The sequence below is a fragment of the Rhagoletis pomonella genome, unplaced genomic scaffold (assembly GCF_013731165.1).
Source record: "Rhagoletis pomonella isolate Grant_MI unplaced genomic scaffold, Rhpom_1.0 Rhpom_scaffold_00012, whole genome shotgun sequence".
In the NCBI taxonomy this organism is placed as follows: Eukaryota; Metazoa; Arthropoda; class Insecta; order Diptera; family Tephritidae; genus Rhagoletis; species Rhagoletis pomonella.
The window spans coordinates 18,989,105-19,000,493 of NW_023458566.1; the positions used below are offsets into that span (position 1 = coordinate 18,989,105).

Sequence of the window (11,389 nt, forward strand, 5' to 3'; positions counted from 1 at the left end):
GAAATATAATTAAAAGAAATTTAAAGTATTTAAAATTATATAGAATAGAATTTTAAAAGAACATTCAGTGGTGACATAAAAGGAAGTACAAATCAAAGGTAACAAAGGCAGACTGAACAAATTCATTTTCCAATAACTTGCCGATTCCAGTAAGGCATTTTGAAGCGTTTTATATGCAATGCGACATGCTGGCCTAATAAAACTTTTAAGTTCAATAGCAGTGATTATTGCAATCGCTTCACTTTTATTTACGTAGTTTTTATAAACGTATTGAAATATTGAAGTTCAATCGGAAGAAATACTTATGTTTTCAATATCTTCTTCTATGCCAATCTTCTGTTAGAGATACCTTTAACAAAACATATATCGTTGTCTTTTGAATGAAATATACAGCTATGGATACGTGCAAGAAAAGAAAAAGAACGTAATAGATGCGATGAAGCTCAAGATATGTTTTCCTTGTTTGCCTGCAAGTGGATTAAAAATAAATGATAAGCATAAATACAAGCATACATATATACATAATTATAAAGATACCCACTCTAATAGCCGGCGCTGACGAATTATGCGTCGGAGATCGTTTGCGCGGTGAAGGGCCGGTCGACAATGAGTTGCTATTGCGCAACTGATTTGATAGTAGAACATTCATCCTTTTGGATGCGCCATTAACTTGCTGTGGTGTTGCTACGTTTGTTAAGTCTATAGGCGTCGAGTTTAAAATGACTTCAGTATTAGATATCTCTTGTGCCGAGTTCCTTAGTTCTTGCTCGTCTTCGCTAGCCTTAAATTTCAAAATAAAATGAATAAAATAGACTTTTAAAATATAATTTTTCGCTTAATACTTCATCAATGGGAGCTGTTGTATCCAAATCAGACCAATCGTTTTCTTGGCGAAACCGTTTTACAATATCCAGGTGAGGCGAAGTAGCAGCCAAAGAACGAGGATACACAAAGTTGCGTTTCGATGGGGTAGCACCTGCAAAATTAAATATTAGTATATTGCACACCGTCTTCAAAAGAGTCACAACTCAAAATAATACGTTTATCAGAAAATGCGAAAAACTGATGATCAATGGACATGAGCGACTTTACCTTTGGCTTTTTTTTAACAAATTATAACAAAAATATGCTTCAGCTTTTGCTGAAAGCTAAATAAAAGCTCTATGTATATTTTTAGCGCATAATTTCAAAAATGCCAAATTTTTAGTTGGGACTCTTTTGAGGATGGTGTGCGATATGTACAGCCCTAAAAGGATTTATTAGCTTTAGAGCAGATGGCTAGCTAGAACCAACGGATTTATTACCTGTGGGTGCATATGTCTTGAGCTCACTTTGCTTGAAATTATTAACATCGTTTACACATGTTTGCATTTGATCTTTGTACGTGTCTGCATAATTCAGTACACTTTGTTGCAAAGAGTTGGCCAAGCCGCTTGAGACCACCACATGCTGCTTCAGTTGATGAGAATCCTCGGCAAGACCCTGCTTTACAGCAAGAGTTGCATCTTCGACTCTCTGCTCGCTCTCCAATCGGTTTCGCTTTACTTCAGCTTCAAATTCGTCAAGCACTTTTCGAGTGTGTTCGGAGTGGGTAGCAGCCGTAGCTGAAAACTCTTTTACGCGATTGCTGCCATCTCTCTGCAAAGTACAGAGTTGTTCCTGGAGAGAGCTGTGAACGTTTTCTTGTTGAGTACTACACTCCATAGCAACGTTGATATGCTGTTCGAAACCTTTCTGCGTTGAAGCATTGCCGTCACAACTCTTTTCACAAAAGCTTTGCAAAACCGTCGAACTCTGTTGCAACTTATCAATAGTGGACTGTGTGTGTTCTTCCAATTTTACTGTTACCTTGGCGATAGCGTCAGCTCGTGATTGCCGGTTCGTAAAAGACTTTTCTTTTAGTGCGTTCATTTTTTCTATAATTTCGTCCATAATAGCACGTTCTTCTGCTGCAGCGGATCGCTCATTCTCAATCTCTAAGTGTATGTTTGTCAACTGTTGCACGCTTTTCTCTGAGATTTGTCTGACTTCAGCAATTTGCTCGCTCATTTGACAAGTATGGGCTTCAAGATGTCTCGACTTTTCTTGGAGGCTTTCCACAACAGTGTTTCGCATTTTTTCAGTGTTCTCTTTTTGCTGAACACTGAATTTCACTAAATCTTCTAGTTTATTTTGCATTTGCTTAATCAATTCGATTTGTTTTTCTTCCAAATCCTTGAACATCTGAGTTAAAACAAATTTGTGTTCTGTACTGGAGTCACCTAATATTTTGGAACAGTTTTTAATGATTGAGGTCGTGGATGCCAGCGATTCCTTGCATAATTCGTTGACTTTTTGGATTTTAATATCACTCTCGCTTATTAACTTCTTATGGGCATTTGCGGTGTTAGCTGAGGGAGTATAGTTAATTTAAAGTTCAAAACTTATCTGTAGCGAAGACCTTACCGAATTCCTCTAGTAGCACCTGTGTGTACGACTCCTGTTGTTCCTTCATATTACTTAAATTACTATCCATTAAATCAAAGTTGTCACGCATACGTTCAGAAAACTGCTCACAAGCAGTTTGAATTTTTACGTCAACGTCTTTTCTGCGTTCAATTGTACTCTGTAAAAACATAGCCAATTTGAATGAAATTATTTATGATTGATTACTAAATATCAAATTTACATGTAACTGATGAGTATCTTTCGTGGCAACGTCAGCAACATCCAAAATAGTTAGTGCCTGATTCGTTAATACTTCTTCTGTTTTCATGTGTGATTGTAATAAGACTTTCTTCTCTTTATAACGTTTCTTAGTACAATTAAGTATCTATAAATTACAAACAGAAAGGTTGAGATAGTTAATTTGTTTTTATATCTTATATTTACCCTTTTAGTTTGCTGAAGCGCCCCTTGTGTCTGAGTTAGATTTTGTTCTGTGCGTTTTAGTTCCTCAGTTTTTTCGACTAAATTTAAGCTGACTTCTGTAAATATTCGTTCTTTATTCTGCAGCTCATCTTTCAATGCTTTCAAAAGCAACATTTTCTCGTTTAACTCCCGGTTTTGTGAATCCATTTTCAATGCCATTTCGTTGTAGGTCTCTTCGGCTAAATAAATACCGTTCTTGTCTCGTGCGGCTATCAAATCACGTTTCAGTTTATCTATCTCTTCAGTATATTCCTTTAGCACAGTTTTTTTTGTTAATTTCTGATTAACTTCTGGCTTGTTTTGTATATTTTTGGCGCGATATGCATATTCGAGAGTACTGAGTGTTTCTTCAATGTCTTTATGACCAGGTGAGATCGTAGCAATTATTGATGTTTTGGTTCGCCCACCTAAAAAAATAAAATGGAAAGTGTGAATAATTTTATTTTCGGTTCAGAGATATTAAAATTTACCTAATGACTCCTGCAGAAGACGTGTTAATTTAGATTCACGGTATGGTATATGCGGTGTTCGTTCAACCAACGCAGTTATAACACGTCCCAATGTCAACAAACTTTGGTTTATATTTACTGTTTCCCTAGCTCGAATGCCTTTTTCGTTTCCAGCCTTGCTAACATTTTCACTTCCCGCTAAATCTACCAAATTTAGTTTTCCTATTTTCAACATTTCTTCACCGTCTATGCCATTTTCGCGAATATGCACCAGGATTGAAAATACAGTATGAGATCGAGAAGATTGTGCATTCATTAATGTGGTAGCTGTTTTGCGTCGTTCTTTTCCCTTTTCGAGAAGCTTGTACACATCGTCTTTGCTATGAACTGGTATCTCTTCCAAGCCTTGAATGATAACAGAGCCTTTCTTTGTACTATCATCGTAGATGCGTATTTTTACGCTGTCGTCTGAGGAGAGCAGGTCACATAGCTCTTCATTGTATAGTTCCAAGTAGGAAATGCGCATTGAAAACTCCATTTCCAGCATACGCAACTCATCGAAAAGATGACTCAAAGCCCGTGGAATAATGCCGATGTCCGAATCCTAAAAGTATCAAAAACACGTTTTCTTATTTTTTCTTAAATAATGAAGTGCACAAATATCTTGGTTGAAGAATCGCAGGTAGTAATCTCAAATACAATCGTTTCAAGGTTTTTGTATCTTTTAATGAAAACTGGTTTTGCACCCACTACATTGTGCAAAGCTTACTCAGTACCCTTTTAATAACCTTTATTAGATACATATCTGTGTTCGTATGAATTAGTAGCTTATGTCGAAAGGCTGGCTTTAGCATAATGTGGCATTCGCAACATACGATTGCGAATGACTCACTGACGCCGAGCCGTTGAAGAGCTTTTGGTAAAAGTGTGAAATTGTTCCGATACTAACAAGACAATATTTTTATTAAGTCTCATAAAAAAATCCTTGTCGTTTAAAGAATAAACACAGATAAGTACTTACGTCTTCCCAAGATGACTTTAATTCTGCGCATTCAGTGCCCACCATGGTATGAGTTTTGCCCGTTCCCGTTTGACCATAAGCAAATACGGTGCAGTTGTAGCCGGACAACACTTCCTCAATGAGAGGTGCCACCACCGTACTGTAGACATCCGCCTGCCGCGAGTCTGTACCAAATACACGATCGAAGGTAAATTTCTTTGTCAGCTTCGACTCAATGGTATGCCGAGTTACTATTTCACGTGGCGAAATGGTATCTATCACTTCCGCCGATCGAATACAACGTTCCCGTGCATTTAATGGCCTATAGAAAAGTATATATTTGCATTATTTGATATTTTATTGCTGAAAAATCGCTCTTCGAATAGTGCACTCACCGAACACGCACATACACCTGAATATTTTGATTAGATATTTTACGCGGCTGATGGCTCGATGTGCTGTTGGTGCCTGCAGATGTATTCATCGCAATCAAATATATATTTTCACAAAAGTACAATAAACAATAAATATGCTGGCCACACAAGGAAAAAATTCAACAACCCCGCTGCTATTTACTTGCTCCAATCGCTGAATTCGAATCGACCGTTTAAAATGCTTCGTTCACTTTCGTACTGCTGGCTGAACGAAAAGGTGCTGCCCATCGGCGCAGGGTTGCATGAGCTCAAAGGTACTGCTATTTTTATTTTCTATTTTTAAGATTTTTGTATTGCGATCGAAAGCTCGTCGATTGTTCTTTAATGTTCGTAAACTTTTAACGTTTGTTCGTTAGCCAAAGATTTATAATTAATTTTTCAATTTTCACTTTACGTAATTTCAGTAGTTAGCACCCGCAACGGATTTTTTTGGGATAATTATTATTGCATTCGATAGTTCGTCGTTTGTTCTTCATTGTTCGTCCATTTTTAACGTTTGTTCCTAAGCTACGGTGTTTACATGAGGAAAATTTTAGTTGAAAGCAATAATCGCATGGCCTTTCAACCAATTGCTTCCAATGAAGTTGGGGGGCAGCCAACTTTTGATTCAACTAATCGCCTCTAAAATTGTCTGGAAAATCGCCTCATGTAAACACCCTTTTAGAGATGAGTTGGAGAACAATGTTGGATATCAACTTGAGAATTATGAATTTCTCTAAGGTTGGAGAAATATTTTTCTGGTGTTTGCTGGGATAGCAGATATATACATATATAGCATTTTCAGTTTAAATGAAACCATTTTCAAATTAAGCGAAACCTTTTTCAAATTAAATGAAACCTTTTTTCATGTTAAGCGAAACCTTTTTCAAATTAAATGAAACCTTTTTCAGATTCAGTGAAACTTTATTCAAATTAAATTAGACTTTTTTCAGATTCAATGAAACTTTATTCAAATTAAATGAAACTTTATTCAAATGAAATGAAACTTCTTTTTTGGATTACTTTGAATTAGCTGTTACGTGTTGCTCTCCCTTAAAGGCTCTGTTATGCATACTTGGCATTGCATGCACTGCTATACCATTTTTACGTAGAAATCAAAAACCAACAGACTTCTACGTATGTAGTGCTGTGCGTTCGATAACCGATTACACGCGAGGCTCATTTAACAGATTTCTTATGTGACAGCTCTCAAGCCATGCCAAGTATGCATAACGGAGCCTTTACGGTCAAGGCATGTTAAATACAGTGTTGCCGTTTCGGTCCAATTGGACCAAAATAGGTGGTTTCATTTCTTAAAATAAAGCTCTGGTAGGTTGGTTGGTTTGCTGTGATTTTCGAGTGGTTTTGGTAACTAGGCAAATCATATAATTTATTCATTTTATAAAACTTCAAATATCTCTGTTTTCGGGAGTACATGTAAAGGATGATGTGAAAAGGAAAAGAGAAATGGGACATATCAAAATTATTCTTGAACCGAAGTTGAATGTTGCCGTGATTAGACTGTGCTCTAATCCATAGGGTTTGTTTAAGTTAAAAGAAAATAATTAGACAATTGTTATGCAAATGCCAAAGTTTACATTTCGCTTAAGCGAGTGAGTGAGAAGGGAGAGTATTTGTGTGTGTTTTTACGTAGAAATCAAAAACCAACAGACTTCTACGTATGTAGTGCTGTGCGTTGGGTAACAGCTTACACGCGAAGCTCATTTAACAGATTCTTTATGTGACAACTCTCAAGCAATGCCAAATATGCATAACAGAGCCTTTAGTGTTAGCCAGACATGGCGCAAACGGCTCTTAATAGGTTAAGTTGATTTCCTGTTCCTTAATTTAAAATAGTTTAATACTTAATTTGAATAAAGTTTCATTTAATTTGAAAAAAGTTTCATTTGGTTTGAATAAAGTTTCATTGAATCTGAAAAAAGTTTCATTTAATTTGAATAAAGTTTCACTGAATCTGAAAAAGGTTTCATTTAATTTGAAAAAGGTTTCGCTTAACCTGAAAAAGGTTTCATTTAATTTGAAAAAAGTTTCATTTAAACTGAAAATGCTATATATATCGTCGTTTAAAGTACAAAACCGCGTATCGTGCTTCTGCAAAACCGCATAACTGACACACAAGCTCTTGGCTCAATCCTTGTCCATTCGTCCTGAAATATACTAGGCAGATATGCGATTGCTTTATAAAAAAGAGAACCATTTTGAAATATGAGTGTTTTTACGCTCTAGAAAATAATTTCTACAACTTCGAATACGCGGTTTTGCATTTTGCTGATACCCGGTTTTGCATTTTAAACGACGGCATATATGTCCACTTGAAGATTTGTTTTTTTTTCAAATAAACTTGAACAAAACAAAGTTTCGTAACAAGCTGGAAACCACCACCATAAGTGGTATTCTTTATACGAAGGATTACTTAAAAAATTGCGGTCATGAATGCCATGATATAGATTTAAATGCGAACAAAGATTTATTAAAATACTTTAAAAGTACAATTTCAAGACTCAAATTAAAACGTATTTATTAATTTATATGTCATACCTGTATATTTTTGAAGTTATCTACAATTTTGGTTAATTTTCTGGCAACACTGTATGCACGGAGGAACAGGAACTACAATAGCAGAAGAATACTTAAATATAAAGCAGTTGATATCCATGATACAAATATTTAATATTCGGTTCCGCTCGCTCAATTCGTCGGCCATCATTTATTTTTTGAATTTCGTCTACTTTATAAAAATGACATTTTGAGAGCAACTCAAATACCAATGGCCCTAGAGACATATCAAGCTAATATTTTTTCAAGGAACAGTCCTATGTATAAAAGCACGCAAGAGCCACGTTGGGAAAAGTTTTTTGATCACAATTCATTCTTTCGTGTTTTTTTTTGTTTATCTAGCTCATAAAAAACAATGCATATCGGCACCTGAAAACTTTTTAAGAACGCCATACTTCAGAATTTGATTAAAGAACGCCGTATTTCAGAATTTTATTGAAAAACACTCTATCTCAGAATTCGGCTCAAAAGCTGATGTACGCTTCGAATCAGCAGCTGAGAGAGGGCGTTTCTGAACTGAATTCTAAGATAGAGCGTTTTTTAACCAAATTCAGAAATAGGGCGTTCTCGAACTGGCCGCCGAGATATGAACATACATATGTACTCACGGGAAAAGCTCACTCAAAATACAAATCTCACTCAAGGTAAATTTCAAAAATCGAGTTACAGGTAGATACTACACCATAACTCGGCAAACCAAACAATTGTTTACTTAGTTGAATCTGATTTAATAAATTAGTTAAAAACTATATGGTAAAATTAGGTACATAATTTACAAACAAATTGGAAGTAATTATCAGTAATTTAGTGCACCCGAGTATTCGTCTATTTTGAGAACGAAAGTTCTCCGTAATGGCGAAACTGGTTTACTAGCAGCTGCTATGAAGTGTGAATGTGTTTTCTGTTTGAGCCAACTTTGCTCACGCTGAAGTGATCGAGTCACTAGCCAGCCGCTGCAAGCCAAGTTGTGAGCGCTGATGCGAGTTTAGTTTCAAGAAATCTTCGGTTTGTGTAAACGTTTCGGACGGATGATTGCGGTTGTGCAAAGTGAAAAATATATTGCAGAAGAAAAAGAAAGGAAAGCTATGCATTTTATTACTTTCAAGTGAGGAAATCCGCAGTTCTTACGATTGCAAAATTGCTTTGTTCGCAATTCTACGTTCATTTTTTGAAAGAATTGAAGTGGAGGAGCGGAAGCGCGGCTCCGGCAACGGTCAAAAAGTCGCCAAAAGGCAAAAGTCAAAGCGAGTTTTACGTAAAGTACGCAAATACATATGCGTCTATTTACAGTCATATATACATGTATAAACATATCTACATAGGTACATATATACTCACGTCGTGAATATAAACAACAAATTCGGTATATATTTTAGTCGCATTTCGGCGATTTTCTGCTTTAATCGAGTTTTCTGGTGCCAAATGCCATTGCTGTACGACGTCGTAGGCCGCCAGTTTCGCATTGCAGCAGCACTCGTACATACATACAAACAAACGTAAAAGTGAGTGAGGTACGAAAATTGTAGCCTTTGTGTGAATACTAAAATAAGTTACGAAAATTTTGCATCTTATTTTGAGATTCTTTAGCATTAAAATGCATATTTTATATTTATGTGATTTGTAAGGAAAATGGAAACAAAACTTCAAAGCCCCCCTTTGATAGTTAGGACAGAGAAATGTGGCGCGTAGATATTTTCGCAACAAGAAAAACCTGATGAACAGGTAGTAAACGACGGCGAAAAAAGAATGAGAATAGTACATAAATGATAGAGAATAGCGAATGGAGCGCGGACGTTTGTTGAAAGGTTTTACAATGTAGAAATGTCTGTATGTTTGATTATTTATTATTTATCTCAGCGTTTGAGTGTGCGTGTTTTTAAGGCCGGTGGAAGCCTAGGCTCGACAGTTGCTTACTTCACCCAAGAAGAATCTCAGCTTCTTTTATTGTCTCATGGTTGAGTCTTCGCTCCATGTTGGTACACAAACATACATACTTACTCACATACTCATACTGTGCATTATAAATTATTGACTAGCAGCTATAATTGTAACTCAACAAGAGCTGTTTATTTTTTATTGGCTTCATGGTTTTTCGTGTCTTTTTACCCACTTTGTTGTTGTTGGTGGCTACTAGCGGGAGGCTATCGGTGATACAATGAATATTCGAATTCCGAATAGAGTTGGCGAACTATAGACAACGTGAGAAACGTGATCTGGTAATTTGCGCTAAAACTCTCTGTTGCAAAAAAAAAAAAACGAAAGCAAATCCATTTTCTAGCTGGGGGGGAGGGCAGCGTTGCACGGCACGACTCAACCAAAGAGCACGTACAAAGCGGATATAGAAAAGATAATTTCGCGTTGAAAACGTTTATCGTTATAAACAGGCACGGATTTCGATGCAGTCATTTTGTTTTTGTGAAAAATCGGAAGTGTTTCCTAGATATGTACATATGTAGGAGATCCATTTGTTATCCCAAAAATTAAAAATTTTTAAGTGAATTTTTCGTAATTTACTAAATTTTTTAATTCTTTGGCAATTTTTTAGATTTCATCGCATTTTTTTGGATATATTTTCGACATATATGTATATCTAGAGCATTATACATATAATACTGTGGTATAGTAAATACACACTAAACTCAATATGTTCGCGAAACCATGGGCCAAATATAGTAAAATTGCGTTTTTAGATTTTCACTTTGACGTCAGTAATTCAAAAATGATTTAAAAGATTCAGTGAAATGTGCTTAGAGAAGAAGTATGGGTATCAAATTAAATAGAAAATTCTGTAGAATTTAAACAGATTCAATTTTATGGTGCAAAATTTTATCCTTGAAATTTCGCAATATTTGTTTTTGGAAAAAATTATATTTAGGGTCTTGTATAAACTCGATAACATTCTCGAATTTCGTCCTTCCAACTTTATCAGCTTAAAAAATTACATGTTCATCCTTGTGAATCCAAGAAAGTTTAATTTTTAAATTTTTTTAACAAATTTCCTCTATCCCATACCCATATTTTTATTCTCATTGCATTGAATTTTTTAAATAATTTTTGGAGTTTATCATATCTTTGAAATTACAAAGTCCTTTAAAATAAATCCTGACGTCAGAGAGAAAAAATAAAAATGTCACTTTAAATAAAAAAAAGTAGGCTTCGAACCCATTTACTTATTATTTATTTTATGGTAGGAGAGCTTTGAAGCACATGCCTCGCAGACGTTGGCTAGCAAAGTAGGTTTAGAGAAGTCGTAACTTTAAATAAAAGTTTCCCTTACGGATATCGTCTATCTGCAGCCATAAATAATCTAAAAAGTATCTTGCAGATGACTGAATGAAAAAAAGCAGTTGAAAATCAGGCCTTAATACAATTTTATCTTTTTAGGTATGTTTTTTTTTTTTATATTGAGAGAACTTTGTCATTTTTTAAGCTAGTAATCCAGGTCCATGTTTTTTCAGTTGGCTCTCAGAAATACTCTCTGCAAGCATTTCCTATGTACTATACTTCTGCTGAATTTCAAATTTGCTTTGATGGCGACGCTATATTAAGTCTGCACCAACTCTGCAATATGATCTTTTCTATAGCACAGAAAGGGACAAGAAGTTGAAAATCCTTTGGGGGCCTTTGAGAGCATTTCTTTGCGCAAGATCTCCTTCCCGCGTGGAATGACGATTGCATCGCCTTGAAGATGTCCTACATACATATGTATGGATGATGACGGTTCGGGGAAAAGATCATTTGAAGTTCTTAGTAAAACGCGAATTGTGTGTATGTGTGTGTGTTTGAATTCTTCAGAAATTCTTATACTACCTTATTAATTTTTATAGAGAATTCAGTTTAGTACATATGTATGTATTATTTCTCGATCAACGTTTGGGGATGAGTCAAAAGAGAAACTTAAATTTAGTAAAAAAGAAATGTTCAATAACTATGCACAAAAGTATTAACTTATATTAAATATACCTATTAAATATACTTGTATGTGTGCTATATGGCAAATAACCTATTAATCCGTAGACAAACACGATCAAATGAATGAA

At 35.4% G+C, this 11,389-nt stretch overlaps 2 protein-coding genes across 6 annotated transcripts in view; one reads left to right on the forward strand and one right to left on the reverse strand.

Annotated features, from left to right (window-relative positions):
• Positions 1–210: 210 nt before the first annotated feature.
• LOC118748026 (kinesin-like protein Klp61F) lies at positions 211–4,980 on the reverse strand. Its single transcript, XM_036482306.1, has 10 exons — positions 4,755–4,980; positions 4,381–4,681; positions 3,381–3,963; positions 2,872–3,317; positions 2,669–2,812; positions 2,446–2,605; positions 1,305–2,390; positions 843–976; positions 542–781; positions 211–467 (listed from the first exon to the last, which is right to left on the reverse strand). Exons 1-10 carry the CDS (start codon positions 4,841–4,843, stop codon positions 444–446), a joined length of 3,207 nt encoding a protein of 1,068 aa, XP_036338199.1. The 5' UTR covers positions 4,844–4,980; the 3' UTR covers positions 211–443.
• Positions 4,981–8,301: 3,321 nt separating this feature from the next.
• Positions 8,302–11,389, forward strand: part of LOC118748031 (LHFPL tetraspan subfamily member 3 protein-like) — a 73,426-nt gene continuing 70,338 nt past the window's right edge. For 2 of the 5 annotated variants that reach the window (XM_036482311.1, XM_036482318.1), the window contains exon 1: positions 8,672–8,860. The gene's annotated coding sequence lies outside the window, so the exon portion shown is untranslated. Of the gene's footprint in view, positions 8,610–8,671; positions 8,861–11,389 lie in introns of those variants that run through there. The other 3 variants (XM_036482316.1, XM_036482317.1, XM_036482312.1) reach the window with 3 other exon arrangements.

Coding starts and splice junctions, on each gene's coding strand:
- LOC118748026 (XM_036482306.1), bottom strand. CDS start 4,843: ATGAATACATCTGCAGGCACCAACAGCACATCGAGCCATCAGCCGCGT. Junction 2,606..2,668: donor AAGATACTCATCAGTTACAT/GTAAATTTGATA, acceptor ATGTTTTTACAG/AGTACAATTGAACGCAGAAA. Junction 782..842: donor CAACAGCTCCCATTGATGAA/GTATTAAGCGAA, acceptor TTGAAATTTAAG/GCTAGCGAAGACGAGCAAGA.